The sequence below is a fragment of the Phyllopteryx taeniolatus genome, chromosome 7 (assembly GCF_024500385.1).
Source record: "Phyllopteryx taeniolatus isolate TA_2022b chromosome 7, UOR_Ptae_1.2, whole genome shotgun sequence".
Taxonomy (NCBI): Eukaryota; Metazoa; Chordata; class Actinopteri; order Syngnathiformes; family Syngnathidae; genus Phyllopteryx; species Phyllopteryx taeniolatus.
The window spans coordinates 29,092,122-29,110,776 of record NC_084508.1 but is presented as its reverse complement, the minus strand read 5'-3'; the positions used below and the strand labels follow the sequence as shown (position 1 = coordinate 29,110,776).

The following is an 18,655-nucleotide window of genomic DNA, read 5'->3' as shown; positions in this document are numbered from 1 at the left end:
CGTCACGGATTGTCCATAACGAACACCATGTTCAAGCATAAGGGTGTCCACACGTGCACTTGGCACCAGGACACCCTAGGTCGCAGTTCGATGATCGACTTTGTGGTCGTGTCATCGGACTTGCGGCCGCATGTCTTGGACACTCGGGTGAAGAGAGGGGCGGAGCTGTCAACTGATCACCACCTGGTGGTGAGTTGGCTCCGATGGTGGGGGAAGATGCCGGTCCGACGTGGCAGGCCCAAACGTATTGTGAGGGTCTGCTGGGAACGTCTGGCAGAATCCCCTGTCAGAAGGAGTTTCAACTCCCACCTCCGACAGAACTTTGCTCATGTTCCGGGGGAGGCGGGGGACATCGAGTCCGAGTGGACCATGTTCCACGCCTCCATTGCAGAGGCGGCCGACCGGAGCTGTGGCCGTAAGGTGGTCGGTGCCTGTCGTGGCGGCAATCCCCGAACCCGTTGGTGGACACCAACGGTGAGGGATGCCGTCAAGCTGAAGAAGGAGTCCTATCGGGCCTTTTTGGCCTGTGGGACTCCTGAGGCAGCTGATGGGTACCGGCTGGCCAAGCGGAATGCAGCTCTGGTGGTCGCTGAAGCAAAAACCCGGGCATGGGAGGAGTTCGGTGAGGCCATGGAGAAAGACCTCCGGACGGCTTCGAGGAAATTCTGGTCCACCATCCGACGTCTCAGGAGAGGAAAGCAGTGCACCACCAACACTGTGTATAGTGGGGATGGGGCGCTGCTGACCTCGACTCAGGACGTTGTGAGTCGGTGGGGAGAATACTTCGAAGACCTCCTCAATTCCACCGACACGCCTTCCCATGGGGAAGCAGAGTGTGGGTTGTCTGAGGCGGGCTCTCCTATCTCTGGGTTTGAGGTCACCGAGGTAGTTAAAAAGCTCCTCGGTGGCAGGGCCCCGGGGGTGGATGAGATTCGCCCGGAGTTCCTAAAGGCTCTGGATGTTGTGGGGCTGTCCTGGTTGACACGCCTCTGCAACATCGCGTGGACATCGGGGACAGTGCCTCTGGATTGGCAGACTGGGGTGGTGGTCCCCCTTTTTAAGAAGGGGGACCGGAGGGCGTGTTCCAACTACAGGGGGATCACACTGCTCAGCCTCCCTGGTAAGGTCTATTCAGGGGTGCTGGAGAGGAGGGTCCGTCGGGAAGTCGAATCTCAGATTCAGGAGGAGCAGTGTGGTTTTCGTCCTGGCCGTGGAACAGTGGACCAGCTCTACACCCTCGGCAGGGTCCTCGAGGGTGCATGGGAGTTCGCCCAACCAGTCTACATGTGTTTTGTGGACTTGGAGAAGGCGTTCGACCGTGTCCCTCGGGGAGTCCTGTGGAGAGTGCTTCGGGAGTATGGGGTACCGAACCCCCTGATACGGGCTGTTCGGTCCCTGTACGACCGGAGTCAGAGTTTGGTCCGCATATCCGGCAGTAAGTCGGACTCGTTCCCGGTGAGGGTTGGACTCCGCCAAGGCTGCCCTTTGTCGCCGATTCTGTTCATAACTTTTATGGACAGAATTTCTAGGCGCAGCCGAGGCGTAGAGGGGGTCCGGTTTGGTGGCCTCAGTATTGCATCTCTGCTTTTTGCAGATGATGTGGTTCTGTTGGCTTCATCAAGCCGTGACCTCCAACTCTCATTGGAGCAGTTCGCAGCCGAGTGTGAAGCGGCTGGGATGAGAATCAGCACCTCCAAATCTGAGACCATGGTCCTCAGTCGGGAAAGGGTGGCTTGCCATCTCCAGGTCAGGGATGAGATCCTGCCCCAAGTGGAGGAATTCAAGTAGCTTGGGGTCTTGTTCACGAGTGAGGGAAGAATGGAACGGGAGATCGACAGGCGGATCGGTGCAGCGTCTGCAGTGATGCGGACTTTGTATCGGTCCGTTGTGGTAAAGAAAGAGCTAAGCCGAAAGGCGAAGCTCTCAATTTACCGGTCGATCTTCGTTCCTACCCTCACCTATGGTCATGAGCTGTGGGTCGTGACCGAAAGAACAAGATCCCGGATACAAGCGGCCGAAATGATTTTCCTCCGCAGGGTGTCCGGGCTCTCCCTTAGAGATAGGGTGAGAAGCTCGGTCATCCGGGAGGATCTCAGAGTAGAGCCGCTACTTCTCCGCATTGAGAGGAGCCAGATGAGGTGGCTGGGGCATCTGATTCGGATGCCTCCCGGACGCCTCCCTGGTGAGGTGTTCCGGGCATGTCCCACCGGGAGGAGACCCCGGGGACGACCCAGGACGCGCTGGAGAGACTACATCCTTCGGCTGGCCTGGGAACGCCTCGGGATCCCCCCGGAAGAGCTGGATGAAGTGGCTGGGGAGAGGGTAGTCTGGGCGTCCCTGCTGAAGCTACTGCCCCCGCGACCCGACCCGGATAAGCGGTAGAGAATGGATGGATGGATATATATATATACACACACGTGTATATATATATATATATATATATATATATATATATATATACACACACACGTGTATATATATATATATACACACACGTGTGTATGTATATATATATATATATATATATATATATACACACACACACACACACGTGTATATATATATATATATATATATATACACACACACGTGTATATATATATATATATATATATACACACACACACGTGTATATATATATATATATATACACACACGTGTATATATATATATATATATACACACACGTGTATATATATATATATATACACACACACACGTGTGTATGTGTATATATATATATATATATATATATATACACACGTGTATATATATATATATATATATATATATATATATACACACGTGTATATATATATATATATATATATATACGTGTATATATATATATATATATATATATATATATACACACGTGTATATATATATATATATATATATATACGTGTATATATATATATATATATATATACACGTGTATATATATATGTATATATGTATATATATATGTATATATGTATATATATATATATATATATATATAGATATATGTATATATATATATGTATATATGTATATATATATATATATATATATATATATATGTATATATGTATGTATATATGTATATGTATATATGTATATATATATATATATATATATATATATATATACATATATGGGTCATTCCACGGATGTGAAATGTTACGAGCAATTATTAACGGCAAAATACATTAAAAGGCAAATATTAACACAACAGTATCGTCAGTAATCAGGTATCACGTAGATATAAAATAATATTGTATCAAGAATTTTCCACCTCCAATTATTTTGCAATAAACCATGTCAAACGCATTTTTGTGGTTTTTGACCAGCGCCGAAGTGTGACATTTTAGCATCAACGGAAATAGGCACAGGGTGAAAAGTATCAGCAAAATGATGAAACCACTTCGCCAATATCTGCAAAAAGGGTGCGCCTACCACTCAACAGAAGTTAATGACATTCCTTGGCGAGATTTCTTAGAGGCATTTATTAGAAATAGGCATTGTGCTCGTAACTTTGTCAGTTAAAACATGTTACGAGCAAGCGGCCACTCAATTTCATAACTGTAAACAAACGACCATTTTACGACGCCTACTTGAAATTGATGCAATAATCTCCAAAAATAATAATAGAAGGAACAATCAAATGCTTCAGAAGGAGTAGGAGACAATATTGACTTACATATTTAAGTGTTGGTCATATTTTCGTTTGAGCGACTTGGACAAAACAACAAAAACTGTTGACTATTTTGCAACATCGATCACCCAGAATCATTTCGGCTTACATACGACCAGCATACGGCAACATTTGAGCTTGATGGGAACCGGTAGAACTTGGTAAGTGTTTTCAAGAAAATGATGTCAAAATGTTACAAGCTTCGATCTCAAACGGTCAAGTTACTAGCAATGATGAAAAGCGAGTTTGTATAGAATTAGATGGTTTCTTGTTTGAGTCGTTGAAGGAGAAATGATTGGTGAATTTCGACCGTTTTCTATCGCTAGTGCACAGGCTGTTTTCTGTGTCTCCTGAATGCACTGCTGACTCGCTGGTAATTTTGACAAGTCACAGCAGTGTTGAGGATGTGGTCATGATTACCCGCATATTTTAATCCTTATTATTAAACTTAGAGTCGGTTTCGGTTATAAAGGCCACCTGTTAAACGTTTTTAACTATCTTTGATTAAAACATATGATTCACTTTGTTGATAAAAATGTTGATGTTGTGTGGTGCATGGTGGATTGTTACTGGTGCTTGCATCATGACGTGCACTGGCAAAGACCACTGGTGTCTAAATGGCTGTATTATCGTTTACTAACACTGACTTCTGTGGAGACACATTGTGTTCAGAACTGTGTGTTAACGTTTTGAAATCATTGTATTGTTCAGTCAAGGATTGGTATTTGGAATACATGTTGAAACTCTGGAATGCCATGATGTGTGTAACTGGAAATGTGTTTGACTGGCAGAAAGCCCAGTCAAAGTTACGTACATGCTGTTCTTCATAAACAATTTTGTGTGTACTTCCAACTGACAAAGCATAACACTGAAAAGTTACATCTAGGGTTTTAGCAGTAAAAAATGGCAATAGTTAAACTTGAATAAAAATAAAAACCTAAACAACCTTAATGTTCCCTCTGCTCTAAAATGATGACTTTACATTGTTTATCATGTACAAACAATTAGATAAACATAGTTGGTCAAATGATTGATTTGGAAGTTAAAAATGGCAAGTGATGGAACATGTCAACGTTCAAGCTTCAAGTTGATGGTCCAACTGTGAAGGGTATCATACCAAGTAAGGAAACTGATATTGAAAAATTCACTAGTCCTATTAAGTTCTGATATCCACTGAATTCATTCACTTGTACCTGTTAGTATTCAGGTCTTTCATTTTCCATGTTGTATGTTTAGTCAATGTTACACACATCTATATTTGCACTAAGTAAATTTTTCATTCGATACTTTGCGGTGCATTAACAAGTTGGACATAAGTCGGTTTGTGAACCTACTCTAACCCTAGTATTTGTGTGAAAAATTCCCAAGGTTTTCATACAATAAACAGCTTTCCATGTTCATATCTAGAGTTGGTGTTACAAGCAACCACTGGTCAAATAATGGTCATATTAAGTAAACTATATGTTTTTATCCCATGAACACCTAAATGCAACTGGTATACCTCAAATAAATATTACTAACATATTTTCAACAAAATGATTCAAGTTCTTAAATTTTTCTTACGTCACAAATTGTGACAGTGGAATGACCCATATATATATTAGGGTTAACACAATCAGGATTTGTGGGGCTGATCACCGATCAGAGAGTTGAAAAAAACCGATCACAAGATGGAGGAATGTGTTTATCTAAATGACCTGTTCATTAACTGTATATACTTGTGCACTTAATTGCTCAAAAAATTATATTTACAATAAATAATGTATCTTTGTTCATCTATTAATGCCAGTGAAGCATAGTGACAGAGAACAAATGATAAATGGTCTTCTATTAGATGGCAAAATATGTTCCTTGGCGTAGTGTGTTACTGATGGTAGCCTTTGTTACTTTGGTCCCAGCTCTCTGCAGGTCATTCACCCCCCCCCCTCCCCCCCATGTGGTTCTGGGATTTTTGCTCACCGTTCTTGTGATCATTTTGACTGCACAGGGTGAGATCTTGCGTGGAGCCCCAGATCGAGGGAGTTTATCAGTGGTCTTGTATGTCTTCCATTTTCTAATACCGTAATTGCTCCCACAGTTGATTTCGTCAGACCAAGCTGCTTAAGGTCTGCAATTTTGTTTCTGGTGTCCTTTTGACAGCTCTTTGGTCTTGGGCATAGTAGAGTTTGGAGTGTGACTGAGGTTGTGGACAGGTGTCTTTTATACTGATGAGTTCAAACAAGTGCCATTAATACAGCTTCCGCGCTCTTTTTCGTACGGACGCTCTTCTGAGCCACGTACGGGAGAGCCCAGCGCTGAACCTTCAACCTTATTGTTTCACTCTGTATTTTCTAATACATTGTTAAACTTTTCAACTGTCCTAATCGTTGAAGAATCATCTTGATCAGAAAAAAAGAACCGGGTAATAGAGGTTTGAACATCGGGCAGGCTAAACCCGGGCTGCGACTTTTCTTTGTTTTCTTTTTCAAAGGGACATAATAATCTGGTGATGACGGTTCAATTAGTGCTGCTGCTCTTGTTCCTCGCGGCCATTCCATGGTGCCGCTGCTGCTTGTATGAATGATGACCGTATGGGGTTAGCGGCGTTAGCTTCGGCTATCGTCTTGAGGCTAACCCGAATTCGTGCCTGTTTATCTAGTCAGTCAGTGCCGGTCACAGTTTCGCCTTGTGTCATCACAACATACGAGATGTTTTGGTGATAAGTGGCCCTGGGCCACTGTTAATGTCGGACCCTGTTACTATTCAGTGGTTTTCCTTTTGTATTTCTTGTTGATTTTTATTCTTTTTAACCCCCCAATGTCTGGAGTGGTCTCCGACGAGTGGAGCCTGAATCCGGGTTGGAGCGCTCCAAGCTGGGCTTCCGTGTGGCGCGCACCCATGCTAAATTGTCCTATGGTATCAATCTCCTGCTGATAACACTCTCACATGTGCATCGAATGTCGAGTTACAGCACAGGAGAATCCACTGCATATAACACTGACTTTTGCTCACATAGCCTCGTGAGCTGCGGACGCTGAGGTTCCATCCCGGTGGCTAACGCATGCTAACTTGTCCGCAGGAGCTAGTTGGGAGTTTGAAGCCATTTAAGTCTCCCGGCTCGCACTAAGTTGCCCACACAGAATCCTCCCCGTCCACACTTTAAGGCATTTCTAACTTCTTCAACCTCCTCTTCTTCTTCAACCCTAACTTTCAAGACAGGCAGTCATTGGCTGACTATCAGCTTTTTGCATACTTGTATGCATTGAGCGCTGTCACGTTTTTTTTTTACCAGTACTAAAAAAACAAAAGAAAACAAAAAAAAACTGGTACTGTGCTATTTTTGACAAATACCTCGTTCCAGTACTGGAATCGGTACTTGGTGCAATACTAGATTCATTAAGTTGTGAAGAAACCAGCTGACTAAAGAAATTAACATTGCAAAGAGGAACTATGCAGCAAAGTTGGAAAAACAGCTTAGCGCTAACGACTCTAAATCAGTCTGGCATGCATTCCAAGCGCTGACCAATTACAAGCGACGATCCCCCCAAGCTGAGAATAGCACACTTGCCAACGACTTGAACACCTTCTACTGTAGATTTGAAAAGGACACTTTCACACCCCACACCCACCCAGCCGCACCACCGACCACTATCACTCCACCGACTTCAGCGTTAACCATCCGCGAACAGGATGTTGTGAGACGCATCTTCAAACAACAAAAGATTAACAAAGCGGCAGGCCCAGACCATGTGTCCCAATCCTGCCTCAAAGTCTGCACGGACCAGCTCGCTCTGGTCTTCACACAGATATTCAATAGATCTCTGGAACTGTGCAAAGTACCATCCTGTTTCAAACGCTCCATCATTCCAGTCCCCAAGAAACCTACAATCTCGGGTCTAAATGACTACAGGCCTGTCGCTTTGACATCTGTGGTCATGAAGTCCATTGAACATCTCGTGCTGGACCACCTCAAGAGCGTCACAGGTCCCCTGCTGGACCTCCTGCAGTTTGCCTACCGAGCGAGCAGGTCTGCGGATGATGCAGTCAACATGGGACTACACTTCATCCGAGAACACCTCGACAGTGCAGGGACCTACGCGAGGATCCTGTTCGTGGACTTCAGCTCAGCGTTCAACACAATCATCCCTGAACTCCTTTCATCCAAGCTTCTCCAGCTCAGCGTCTCTCCTGCCATCTGCCAGTGGATTTACAGCAGGTGAGGCTTGGGGAGGCCACCTCATCCACATTCAGCATCAGCACTGGGGCGCCCCAAGGTTGTGTCCTCTCTGACACCACTGTCATCGGCCTCATCAAGGATGGTGACGAGTCTGCATATCGACAGGAAGTGGAGCGGCTGGAGCTGTGGTGCGGCCGACACAACCTGGAGCTGAACACGAGATGATCGTGGACTTCAGGAGCCATCCTTCGCCACAGCTCCCCCTCACGTTGTCCAGCTGCCTTGTGTCAACCGTCGAGACCTTCAAGTTCCTGGGAATTAGTCTCTCAGGACCTGAAGTGGGCGACCAACATCAACTCCGTCCTCAAAAAGGCCCAGCAGACGATGTACTTCCTGTGGCTTCTGAGAAAACACGGTCTGTCACAGGAGCTGCTGAGGCAGTTCTACACAGCGGTCATCGAATCAGTCCTGTGTTCTTCCATCACAGTCTGGTTTGGTGCTGCTACAAAAAAAGGACAAACTCTGACTGCAACGGACAATCAAAACTGCTGAAAGGATTGTCGGTACGCCCCTACCAACCCTTGAGGACTTGCACGCTGCCAGAACAAAGACAAGAGCGTGAAAAATCCTCTCGGACCCTCCACATCCCGGTCACCAGCTCTTTCCCTCAGGTAGGCGCTATCGATCAATCCAAACTAGAACTAGCAGACATTCCAACAGCTTCTTCCCTCTTGCCATCAACTTCTTAAACACCTAACCTACAATTCCATTACAACATGCTGGCAATTTTTTTACTTGAGTTTGTTGTCACATTTCTGGGGGTCAATTATCCATTACTCATGCACTCAATGTAGTAATCTCGCCACGCTGCACTATTTGCATATCTGTTGTTGACCAATACTGGCCACTCATGCCAGAGTAGCATCTGCTCCATTTGCACACTGATTGAGGAGTATCTGCAACATTTGCACAATCAACATTGTCCCAGATTATCGCACTACTCGCTTGAAGTCTCTGCGCCCTTTGCACAATGGTCATTGCGCCGGACTATTGCAATATTAGTATTTCGAACTGCTCTAAGTGCTAGAGGACTCTGCATCTTTTTGCACGAAATTTTTTTTTACCGGCATTACCAGATAACTAGCAACCCTTTATTGCTCAGTAACTGTTTTTTGTCAATGTCTTTATGTCGCAAAAGTGTTCTCTGTCAATTGACTGCCTGTTGTCGTAATAGAGCTGCTCCAACTACCGGAGACAAATTCCTTGTGTGTTTTTTGGACATACTTGGCAAATAAAAATGATTCTGAAAAGCAGCCATGTTTCTGTCAGAAAAAGAATATCCAGCTTCCACTCAGTGAGGAAATCCTGGATGAGAAGACCTTTACTCGTGAGTAGGTGAGTGTATGTTCAGCAGTCGGAAACTGTGGCGTTATCCTGCTTGACAGTAGTGTCAGCTGACCTAGCTTGGCTGGCTAAAACATGGAGTGTAGCAGCCCATTTGGCGTTACTGGTAACGTGTGTGTGTGTGCTCATGATGAATTTGATTTACTTTTAATAATGATTTTGTACATTGGTGATTATCTGTATTTAGGAGTTGTCTTGTTGAAAATTTTGCAAGATTGAAGATGACTGGATCTCCGGTTGTGGAGGAGAGCGATTTCCAGGGGCTGGTGCAGCGGCTGCGGTGGAGAATCAGGCAAGTGATGGTGTTTCTAGCGTAGCTTAGGCCCGGTACACACAAAGACGATCGGGCTGTTTTTTGCTGATTTTTTCCCCTTCTCAACCAAGGACTTCAAATGCTAGACAATCTGAAGGCTTATAAGACCATCCTATAAGATTGTCCTTCGGTCTGATGAGTCTGAAACAGGTCTGGGCCGACAATAGTAAATAATGAGCGTGTTCAATATTTACGACCAAAACTCTTCGTGTGTGGGGAATGCAGACTTTCCTGAGTCTTTCCTTGGTTTTTTTTGGAGCAAAGCGGGATTCCCAGACGGCAAATAGTATTTTTCAAAGCAAGTCGTTTTTTGAGAACATTGCCATTTCACAAGGTTCTAGGCTCCAGTAACATTCAGGAACATTCGGAAAACATTATCAGTATACAGAAGTGTTTCTTCTTCTTTGTCTTTGAGATAATGTGTGCTCCTGCAAGATTCCTAGATTGGCGGTGGCACAGAATCTTTGTTGTGATTCTCCGAGCAAACCACACACGACGCCCAAAACTGTTAATTGTCTTATTTGTTAACTTTATCTGTGGGGTCTATCGCAGATAAAAAATATTTTAAGAGTGCAAAAATCTTTGTGTGTACCAGGCATTAGCGGCTGTGTACAAATGTGTGACCAAATCTCACACTTGCTGGCCCAAACAGCGACTGTAGCGACCAGGTGGAACTGTGCTATCTTCCAGCAGTTAGGCTAATGTTAGCCACCTAGATGCAAACATGGTTGCAACAATAGGGAATGCTTTTGGTCACAAATGAGTGCAAATTACAGTCTCAGCAGCAGGTTACCTGTGAGCAGCGGCAGCCAGTCGTGCCAGCGTCCACTAAACTGGGGAATAGGACCTCAAACCGGTTTGAATGTTCCTGTCCCTAGCTGTTCTACTTTTTCCTCACCTCAGTAAGCTGAGTCTGAAGCTCTGCAATCTTCCTCTCGTATATCATCTTCCGGTCTGACACGATGGCCATTAGGTTGAAACGAATCTCTCCTTCACTGTACCTGAGAGGAATGCAATGGTGTCACATTAAGACAAAAGGCAAAACTATACACGTAAGAATATTTATTCATTGGATGATGCGAAACTATGAAACAATGCCCATAAAGTATAATTGTAATTAAATAAAGGAAATGGCCGTGGGTATTGAGCTTTGAATAACTGACATGGAAATTCAAGATAAAACCATAGTTAAACATTTAGATGCATGAACATTATGTGTTCAATGGAAATATTCACTTTTGTATTCTTTTCTCAATGACTGGACGAACAGCACTGATCCAGTCATCCTGGTTGCAGGAACCTAGTGAAAAACAGAAATAAGACAGAAGTTGTTCATCGGTCCTTGGTTTATGACGCCCTTGACCTACGGCATTTCATGGTTTACGACAAAACCGCCCCTATTTTATTAAGAAATACGTTTCAATTTATAGCGTTTCCATTGTAAAAAACGAAATGATGCACTATGAGCTAGTGTGTGCAGCAGTAAACGTCTGCAGTGGGCAAGCCTACCACAGAAGTCTACATAAGAAATGTTATTGGTTCTGTTCTTTTAAATGTATATTTCTGGGCTAGAAGTGTTTTCACACAAATATTTTCTGTAATCACAACTTAATTACTGCATTAGCAGGTTAGTGATAGAGAGTGTCTTCTAATTTATGTACAAGATAAGTCTCTCCCCAATATATGTACACTATATGAACATACTAGCCAGATCAATAGGTACACTTGCTTAAGGATGAAACTGTTGATGTTTTATGAAATATGATCCCTTGGCGACTGGTCGGGGTGCTTCGGTTGGGCTGGGGGACTGCCTTGGGTCCTGGGGTGTGGGTGGCTTCTACCCTGACTGTGTCCTGCTGGTTATATATTTTGACTAAAAATCTTGACCTACGATGCCAAAAAATAGTCACTCTCCACAGTAAAATAACATATGATCGCTAGCACTAGCTGGAATTATGATCATTCTGTAACTTTGGGTTCATCGCGTAGCATACTCAGGAGTGTTTACTAGCCTCGGAGAGCTTAAACTGGAAAAACCCAGCAGCCTACAGAGCAGCAGACATGCTTAGCATCTTAAGGCGACAGAGAAGCAAGCAGGTGGTCTTTTGTCTATTTCCTGTGTTCTGGAGTTACAGAGGAATCCAAAATGAACCCAAACATCAAATTTACAAGGAGAAGTTGCCTGCTTCATGCTGCAGCTGCTGCTTGCTTTAGTCGCCATTTTTTGTTGTTTGGCCTTGTGCGGCTTCCGTCCATACAATGCAAATCAAAGGCAAAGCACCTAATAACTGGAGGGGAGGGGAATCGATTCAGAGGATTTGCTGAATCGATATTGTGGGGGGAAGAATTGCAATCTATTGCTGATTCAATATTTTTACCCACCCCTAATCGGTATCGGCCAATACGCAAGGCTGCAATATCGTTACTGTATCAGAAGTGAAAAAGTTGTCTTGAGCCAACCCTAGTCACTACATTTTTTTTTTTCGTTAGGAGAAATATTCACAATATCGGAATCTCGCCAAAAAGTTGCGAAGTTGGGAACACTGGTTTGAACGCGCGAAAAGTTGTACAATGTGGACTTGGCCTCAGTCTTATAAAAATATGCCCTAGTTTTAACATTTTGGGGGTCCAAACGTGTTCAAATAATGTGAAATCATGATACTTAAACCGAAGGATTAATTTGGGACATTTCGCATTTTCTTCAGCATTTTGAGATGTTTTTTTCCAAAACGCAAGCACATACTGTGCTGAAGACTAAAGCTGTAATGATGACAAACTGAACTGAAAAAGGACTATCGCCAGCATATCACATGAACAGTCAACAGATATCAGTAGACTTCATTTCAGTCAACATCAAAGGATTAACTTGTGTTTTCCCTTACATAAAGAAACCAACTCATGGTTTGAGCAGAAAAGACTCAGGCTCCCAAGTACTGTACTTTCATAGTGTTTCAGTGTCATGACAGTCAGGGTTGATTGACAGTCTCCATGTGGACGGAGCTGAAATGTTGGTTCTGCTAAGTGGTGGTAGCGAATATAGTGCAGTGTTTTGGTTATTTCATTAAGGTTTGACATTATTACATTATATTAGTGGGTGATTTCATTGTATACTTGTGAATTCATGTAAAAGAAAAAAAGATGTATGAGGTAAATCAGCCATTTCATGCTTACCGAGGTCAATTGGTCCTTCTCGAAGTCCATCCAACTCGTAAAGTCGACCATTTACAGGAACATAACTCACAAAGTGAAAGGCATCCTCATCCTTTGCAGATGACTTTGCATCAAACTCAAACATTTGCTGCCTGCAAATGAAAATAAAAAAACAAAGAATAATAAAGTGTCACAAGTAAAATGACCACTAATTAAAATTGAGGTGGTCCATGATACGAATTAAACATTTGGCTTTTTTTGGTTATGTCAATTAAAAACTGTTCCAGATAAAACGTAAGCATGAAATTACCTGGCAAAGCCGTTGTGAACTTGTCTGATAACTTCAGAGTTGCTAAGAGCCAAACCTTTCATCTAAGGGACAAACAGGGAGCAGGATTATACAATTGACGGTTTCCTACATTTACAATTAGCATAAAAATATGGGTTTCTGGCTTAATTTTTAAGCAATAAATTATGAATCAATAAACTAAATATAAACTTTGTAATTACCATTACTATCGAATGTGTGGCTTGCATGACTGATTTCAGGTGGAGAACAGCATTTACATTATTTTAATATTATATTTTTATTACCACTGGGACATTACTGTATTTAAGGATGCCAGTCTAATGTGAAGAAAATAACATTCACTAAACTACACACCGATGACTTACAGTACCTCACAAAAGGGATATAATGGTTGCTGAAATGTGAGGGGTGTACTGTACTCACTTGTGAGATACTGTATATTCATAGAAAATATTAATAAACATACTGCAGCATCAAAACTCTGTGAAAACTCTCTGAACTCCGTTAGTGTGTCTCCAAGCAACATGTCGGGATGGGAGCAGTTGAGCAGAACGCTGACTATTGCCTGGGTGGCACAAGCGTTGTTAATGACCTGAAATCACACAAGTAAATTAAATTAAAACAATAAGACCAGAGCTGTCTGCCTCCACAAAACCTCAGAATCATTGATTGATTAAGCATCAGGAAGGTTAAAAGAGGACTGAATTAGAGAAACTGTGTTAATGGAATGCTCTTGCAATTTAAAATTGCTGTTTTGTGACAAAAATCATTGTAAACTAATTGAAATAATTCGAAATGTATGATCTGACATGGATTAATGGATTTAAGCATAGCTTCTTTTCTTGAGGCAAAATGGGCCAAAAAGAGAGACTTAAATGACTCTGAAAAGTAAAAGAAATATCAAAAGTCTCTCAAAGGGATGCATCACTCTTGAAATTTCTAAGATATTGGGGCATGGTCACAGGACCATCAAACATTTTGTTGCAAATCGTCAACAGCAAGGCTCAAGTTATTATTTTTTTCTTTAAGGAGCAGTTTTGCTAATAATTTCTTCACTTGAGGAGAAAGTTTCAAATTTTGTGGAGACATTTTTTGCAGGTTTATCGCACAGGCCCTCGAAGCAGGGGTTTTATTAAACAATAAAAATACGACAATATAATCAGGGAACTGAATGTAGGGCTGCAGCTTTCGAATATTGTAGTATTAGAGCATAGATCATTTTACACTTGAGACTATGTGAGTCCCAGGATGCACATGTCTGGAAATAATTAGTCCCTGCCCTGGAACATTAAGTCCCTGCAACGTATCATCACGGAGTACATATACAGTAATCTTTGGCTATGTGACGGTTGTTGCTTCGCGGTTCCGCTATATTGCAGATTTTTATTTGTACATTTGACCAGTATTTTTGTGTTATTCATTGTTCTTGTTTTAGTCTGCCACGGTCCTACTTTTTTAGGACGATACATTTTCCCAAAAATGATCACGATAAACAAGACTATTGTTTCTTTTTTATGCCACTGATATAATGATACAGTATTATAGTACAAAATAATTCCAGTACATCCTTTTTAAGAACAATTAACTTTCAATTCTAAAGAACATTGGCATTCTAATGTAGAACTATAAATAATATATCTTCATGAATAGTCTGCCAAGCCTGCCAAATCTGAATGAATAATTTTATTTATTTATTTTTTTAAACACCATGTATGTCCTTGAAAGAATTTGGGCTTTGTCACTGTTTTTAAATCAGATGCCATAAATTTTAATAGCAAATGTTTTAGTCTTTGTTATTATTTACTGTATGAATGGTTTATTATGTACTGTATAATTTCTGCTGCCTGTATAAAATCTGCTGCCGCGTGGTTTTTGAAAGGGAGATTTTATCACTCAATAAGCTTTTACCTGATTAAATACAGGATTTAAATAAAAATACAGCCCATATTCGTGCCCAAAGGCAATAGTACCAAATACTAATGAAATGTATGTAAACGTCTAACTTTGAAGAAAACAAAACTGTCCCCCAAAAAAATACGTTATTATGTTATAGGTTCAGGAATTTTATTATGTTATTGGCCAGTTATTATGTTATGGGCCATTATTACATTATGGGCTTCTCCATGGCCCGTTCAGGCCAGCATCTATAGGTAGGTAGTGGCCCGACAGAGCAGTGTACTTGCCCGGGGCCATCGGGCCACCGTTAATGTCGAACCCTGCCTAACATCATCATAAGATTCTGAAAATCTGGATGAATCTCTGCATGTAAGTGGCAAGGCTGAAAACTGAATGCCCATGACCTTCAATCCCTCAGACAACTGCATTAAAAACAGGTATCATTGTGGAAAGGATATTGCCACATGGGCTCAGGAACACTTCAGAAAACCATTGTCAGTTAACACAGTTTGTCACTACCTCTGCAAAAGCAAGTTAAAACTCTACCATGAAAAGCGAAAGCCATATATCAACAACACCCAGACACACCGCCGGCTTCTCTGGACCTGAGCTCATCTGAGATGGACTGACGCAAAGTGGAAAAGTGTGCTGTGGTCTGACGAGTCCACATTTTACATTGTTTTTGGAAATCATGGACGTCATGTCCTGCCAGCCAAAGGAAAAGGTTCATCCAAATTGTTATCAGCACAAGTTCAAATGCCAGCTTCTTTGATGGCATGGGGGTTGTGTTAGTGCCCATGGCATGGATAACTTGCACATCTGTGAAGGCACCATTAATGCTGAAAGGTAAGACATACAGGTTTTTGGCGTAACATATGCTGCCATTCAAGCAACATCTTTTTCAGAGACGTCCCTGCTGATTTCAGTGCCAAACCACATTCTGTATCAAGCAAGAATGGGAACGAATTCCACCTACAAAGCTTCAACTATTAGTGTCCTCAGTTCCCAAATGCTTGTTGAGTGTTGTTAAAAGGAAACATACCCTGTCCCAGCTTCTTTGGAACGTGTTGCAGGTATCAAGTTCAAAATGAGTGAATTTAGCTAAAAAAAAAATAATAATAATAAGTTTACCAGTTTGAACATTATATATCTTGCACCATCTCCAACCCGAACAAGAGGTGCAGCACTGTTTGCGCACCACTTTCAACCTGAATCTCGCCTTGCCTGTGTGGGATCTGGTCCTCTGTGTGGCGGGCAACATAAATTAGCAGCAGAGTGCGAGTTGAATTTCCCCTTGTGGGATCATGAGTATAATGACTCGAATAAAATAGTTAAGACATTTTCACATTGCATTTAGCAATGCGCAGCGTGCCATAAACAAACTCCATTGTGTCTGTGCTGCAAGGGTGTGACGCAGGTCGCATCGTTGGGTGTTTGCCACGATGCACCCTCGAGTTTAAAAATGTTCAACTTGAGAGCGGTGTCAAGGTGACGTCAGAAGGCGCATCCAATAGGAGAAGGGCTGGCAGAGTGAATTTCGACTGAAAGCAGCAGTAGACCAACCAGCTGGAAAAGCTTCTGCCACTTTCTGGAAGGCTGCTACGCAAGCACTTCCAAATAGGGGCAAAGCTTGTCGTACTTGCACGCTGCCCCGCGGCGATCACCAAGAAAACCAAGTGCAGTGTGAAAAGGGCTTTATGCTATGATTTTACTGGTCCAACCCACTTGACATTAAATTGGCTGTATGTGGCCCATGAACTATATTGAATTTGATACCCCCTACTGTAATATGTTCTTTGTTGTTGTAAATTTCTCCTTAAGCATATTGGAATATTGTAACAATAAAAAACGATATACAAAAAAATTTAAGACAAAATAAAATGGGCCAATCAATGTTAAGTAAGCATGAACTATTTTTGTTTTCTTTATACCATAATTTATACATTGTGTTTACTGTCATCCACTTAACTCTAACCAGTACAAAAAGGTCCAGTGTTTGGGATGTCAGACCTATCCATGTATTGTGTGAAACAATTGTAGCTACCAGAGAGAAAATTAAAGAAGCGGCTGAATCACTTGGGGCCTAGGCTGTGCATAAGAAGCTCTTTTCATTGTAGAGTAACCAAGAAACAGCTTGATTTAACTTGCCCACTTGATGCCTCCCTTAGACAGATTTCATTTTTCATAATTTTTGCAATATGAAAATAGTTTTACAACAATACAAAAAAAATACAATTATATTACATAATAAATTTGAATTAACTGCATTTAGAGGAGCAAATGTGTGAATTTACTTTATATTTTAATAAATAGCACTTAATATGCAAGTTTTGATGCAGCTGCAAAAAGATGCCAGTAAAATTACAGCCCAAATACTAATTGCAAGAGACCTCAACTGCGCAGGTACCTAATATGTGGTTGTTTATGAAGGTAGAGCTAAAAACTGCATATTTAGCATTTGCAGTTCTTTGAACATTCTATAGTTAATGTATACAGTAGATGGCATACGAAATCGTAGGCTACCTGTTTGGCAAAGAAGATGTGGTCAAGTCTTGAATCCTGCACAATTGATCCTGCTGGCTCTTCACCTGCTTGCCACTTAAACAGGAAGATCAATCCATGGACAGGCCTGGAATAGAGCTTGTAAATGAAAATGCCTATCTTCAGTCAAGGTATGCGTATTGATTTTATTTTATTTTATTACATACTTCAAGTTGTCAAAGTTCTCTGGTTCCATACTCCATATTTCTTCAACCTGGGCACCTTTGCAGCCTACAAATGACACAAACGCATGGGTGATTCAATTAACTGCTCTTGGTACATTAGAGCATTAAAAAAATACAAAATAAAACAAATAAAATAGGGCCAAGCGGCGAAGGTGTCTAAAGTATCAATTTGAAAACAGAGTCCTTTAAATTGTGTCGGTCATTCACAATGACTGATTTTCACGCGCCGTTGGTTTGAAAGCTGAGTAATGCTAACCACTTAGCTTGTTTAATGTGGGCAGAGATGCGCTGTGAAAACGTTCAAAATATGCTACATACTTAACAGGAGCACTGCTTTGAGTCAAGCTCGGTTCATTTTACACAGTCGTTTCGGAAAACACCGTTATTATATAGTTGCATTTAGCTCAAGTGCGGCAGGCTAGGATAGTTAGCCACATAAAATCACCACGATTGTATTTGCAAGTCAGTTAACATCACTCACCGAAACCCTTTATCAGCTCCGTAAACACGCCGGGGTCACTCTCCATGAGACACCACTCACCCGCGCTTCCAGCCATTATTAAGAATGTTAATTCAGTCACGATACAGGGCACATTTACTACTGGCTGCAAACCTAGCTTACCAAGAGAGCATCCAGTCAAGCTAATGTCACTGCGCTCAGGATGGAGACTGTGAGCCGTGCAACGTTGCGGGGAAGCGGGTGCGCCTGTTTTGTGACACCACGTACACAGTAGCAATTTCATACAGTATTAGTTTTCGGTCGGGTCCATAGATGTTTATGAGTAACAGTCTCACTAAAAAATATATATATATATATCTATCACAGATCGATAAGTGTTTGCGTTGCCGTTATTCTGATTGGGAAATATGCAAACATAAACAACGACGTGTCCAATCGTTTTTCCAGAAACATCATTTAGAATTCTGTGTCGAGTTTGCATGTTGTTCCCGTGCTTGTGTGGGTCTTCTCCGGGTAAACGGGCTTCCTCAGGCGTTCCAAAAAAACATGGACGTTAGGTTC

At 42.0% G+C, this 18,655-nt stretch overlaps 1 protein-coding gene and 1 long non-coding RNA gene across 3 annotated transcripts in view; one reads left to right on the top strand and one right to left on the bottom strand.

Moving 5' to 3' along the window:
• The window catches only part of uchl5 (ubiquitin carboxyl-terminal hydrolase L5), a 30,569-nt gene extending 12,183 nt beyond the window's left edge, over nt 1-18,386 (bottom strand). The window contains exons 1-9 of one of the 2 annotated variants that reach the window (XM_061779558.1): nt 18,257-18,386; nt 18,116-18,180; nt 17,617-17,680; nt 17,432-17,537; nt 13,479-13,604; nt 13,013-13,074; nt 12,724-12,854; nt 10,789-10,852; nt 10,451-10,553 (exon numbers count right to left, since the gene is read on the bottom strand). In XM_061779558.1, the coding sequence (XP_061635542.1) occupies nt 10,451-10,553; nt 10,789-10,852; nt 12,724-12,854; nt 13,013-13,074; nt 13,479-13,604; nt 17,432-17,537; nt 17,617-17,680; nt 18,116-18,180; nt 18,257-18,267 (732 nt within the window). In that variant the 5' untranslated portion in view covers nt 18,268-18,386. Of the gene's footprint in view, nt 1-10,450; nt 10,554-10,788; nt 10,853-12,723; nt 12,855-13,012; nt 13,075-13,478; nt 13,605-17,431; nt 17,549-17,616; nt 17,681-18,115 lie in introns of both variants that reach the window. The other variant, XM_061779559.1, reaches the window with a different exon arrangement.
• Nucleotides 17,437-18,655, top strand: part of LOC133480877 (uncharacterized) — a 46,045-nt gene continuing 44,826 nt past the window's right edge. Inside the window, exon 1 of the long non-coding RNA XR_009789383.1 lies at nt 17,437-17,580. This is a non-coding gene — a long non-coding RNA (uncharacterized LOC133480877). The remainder of the gene's footprint in view (nt 17,581-18,655) is intronic.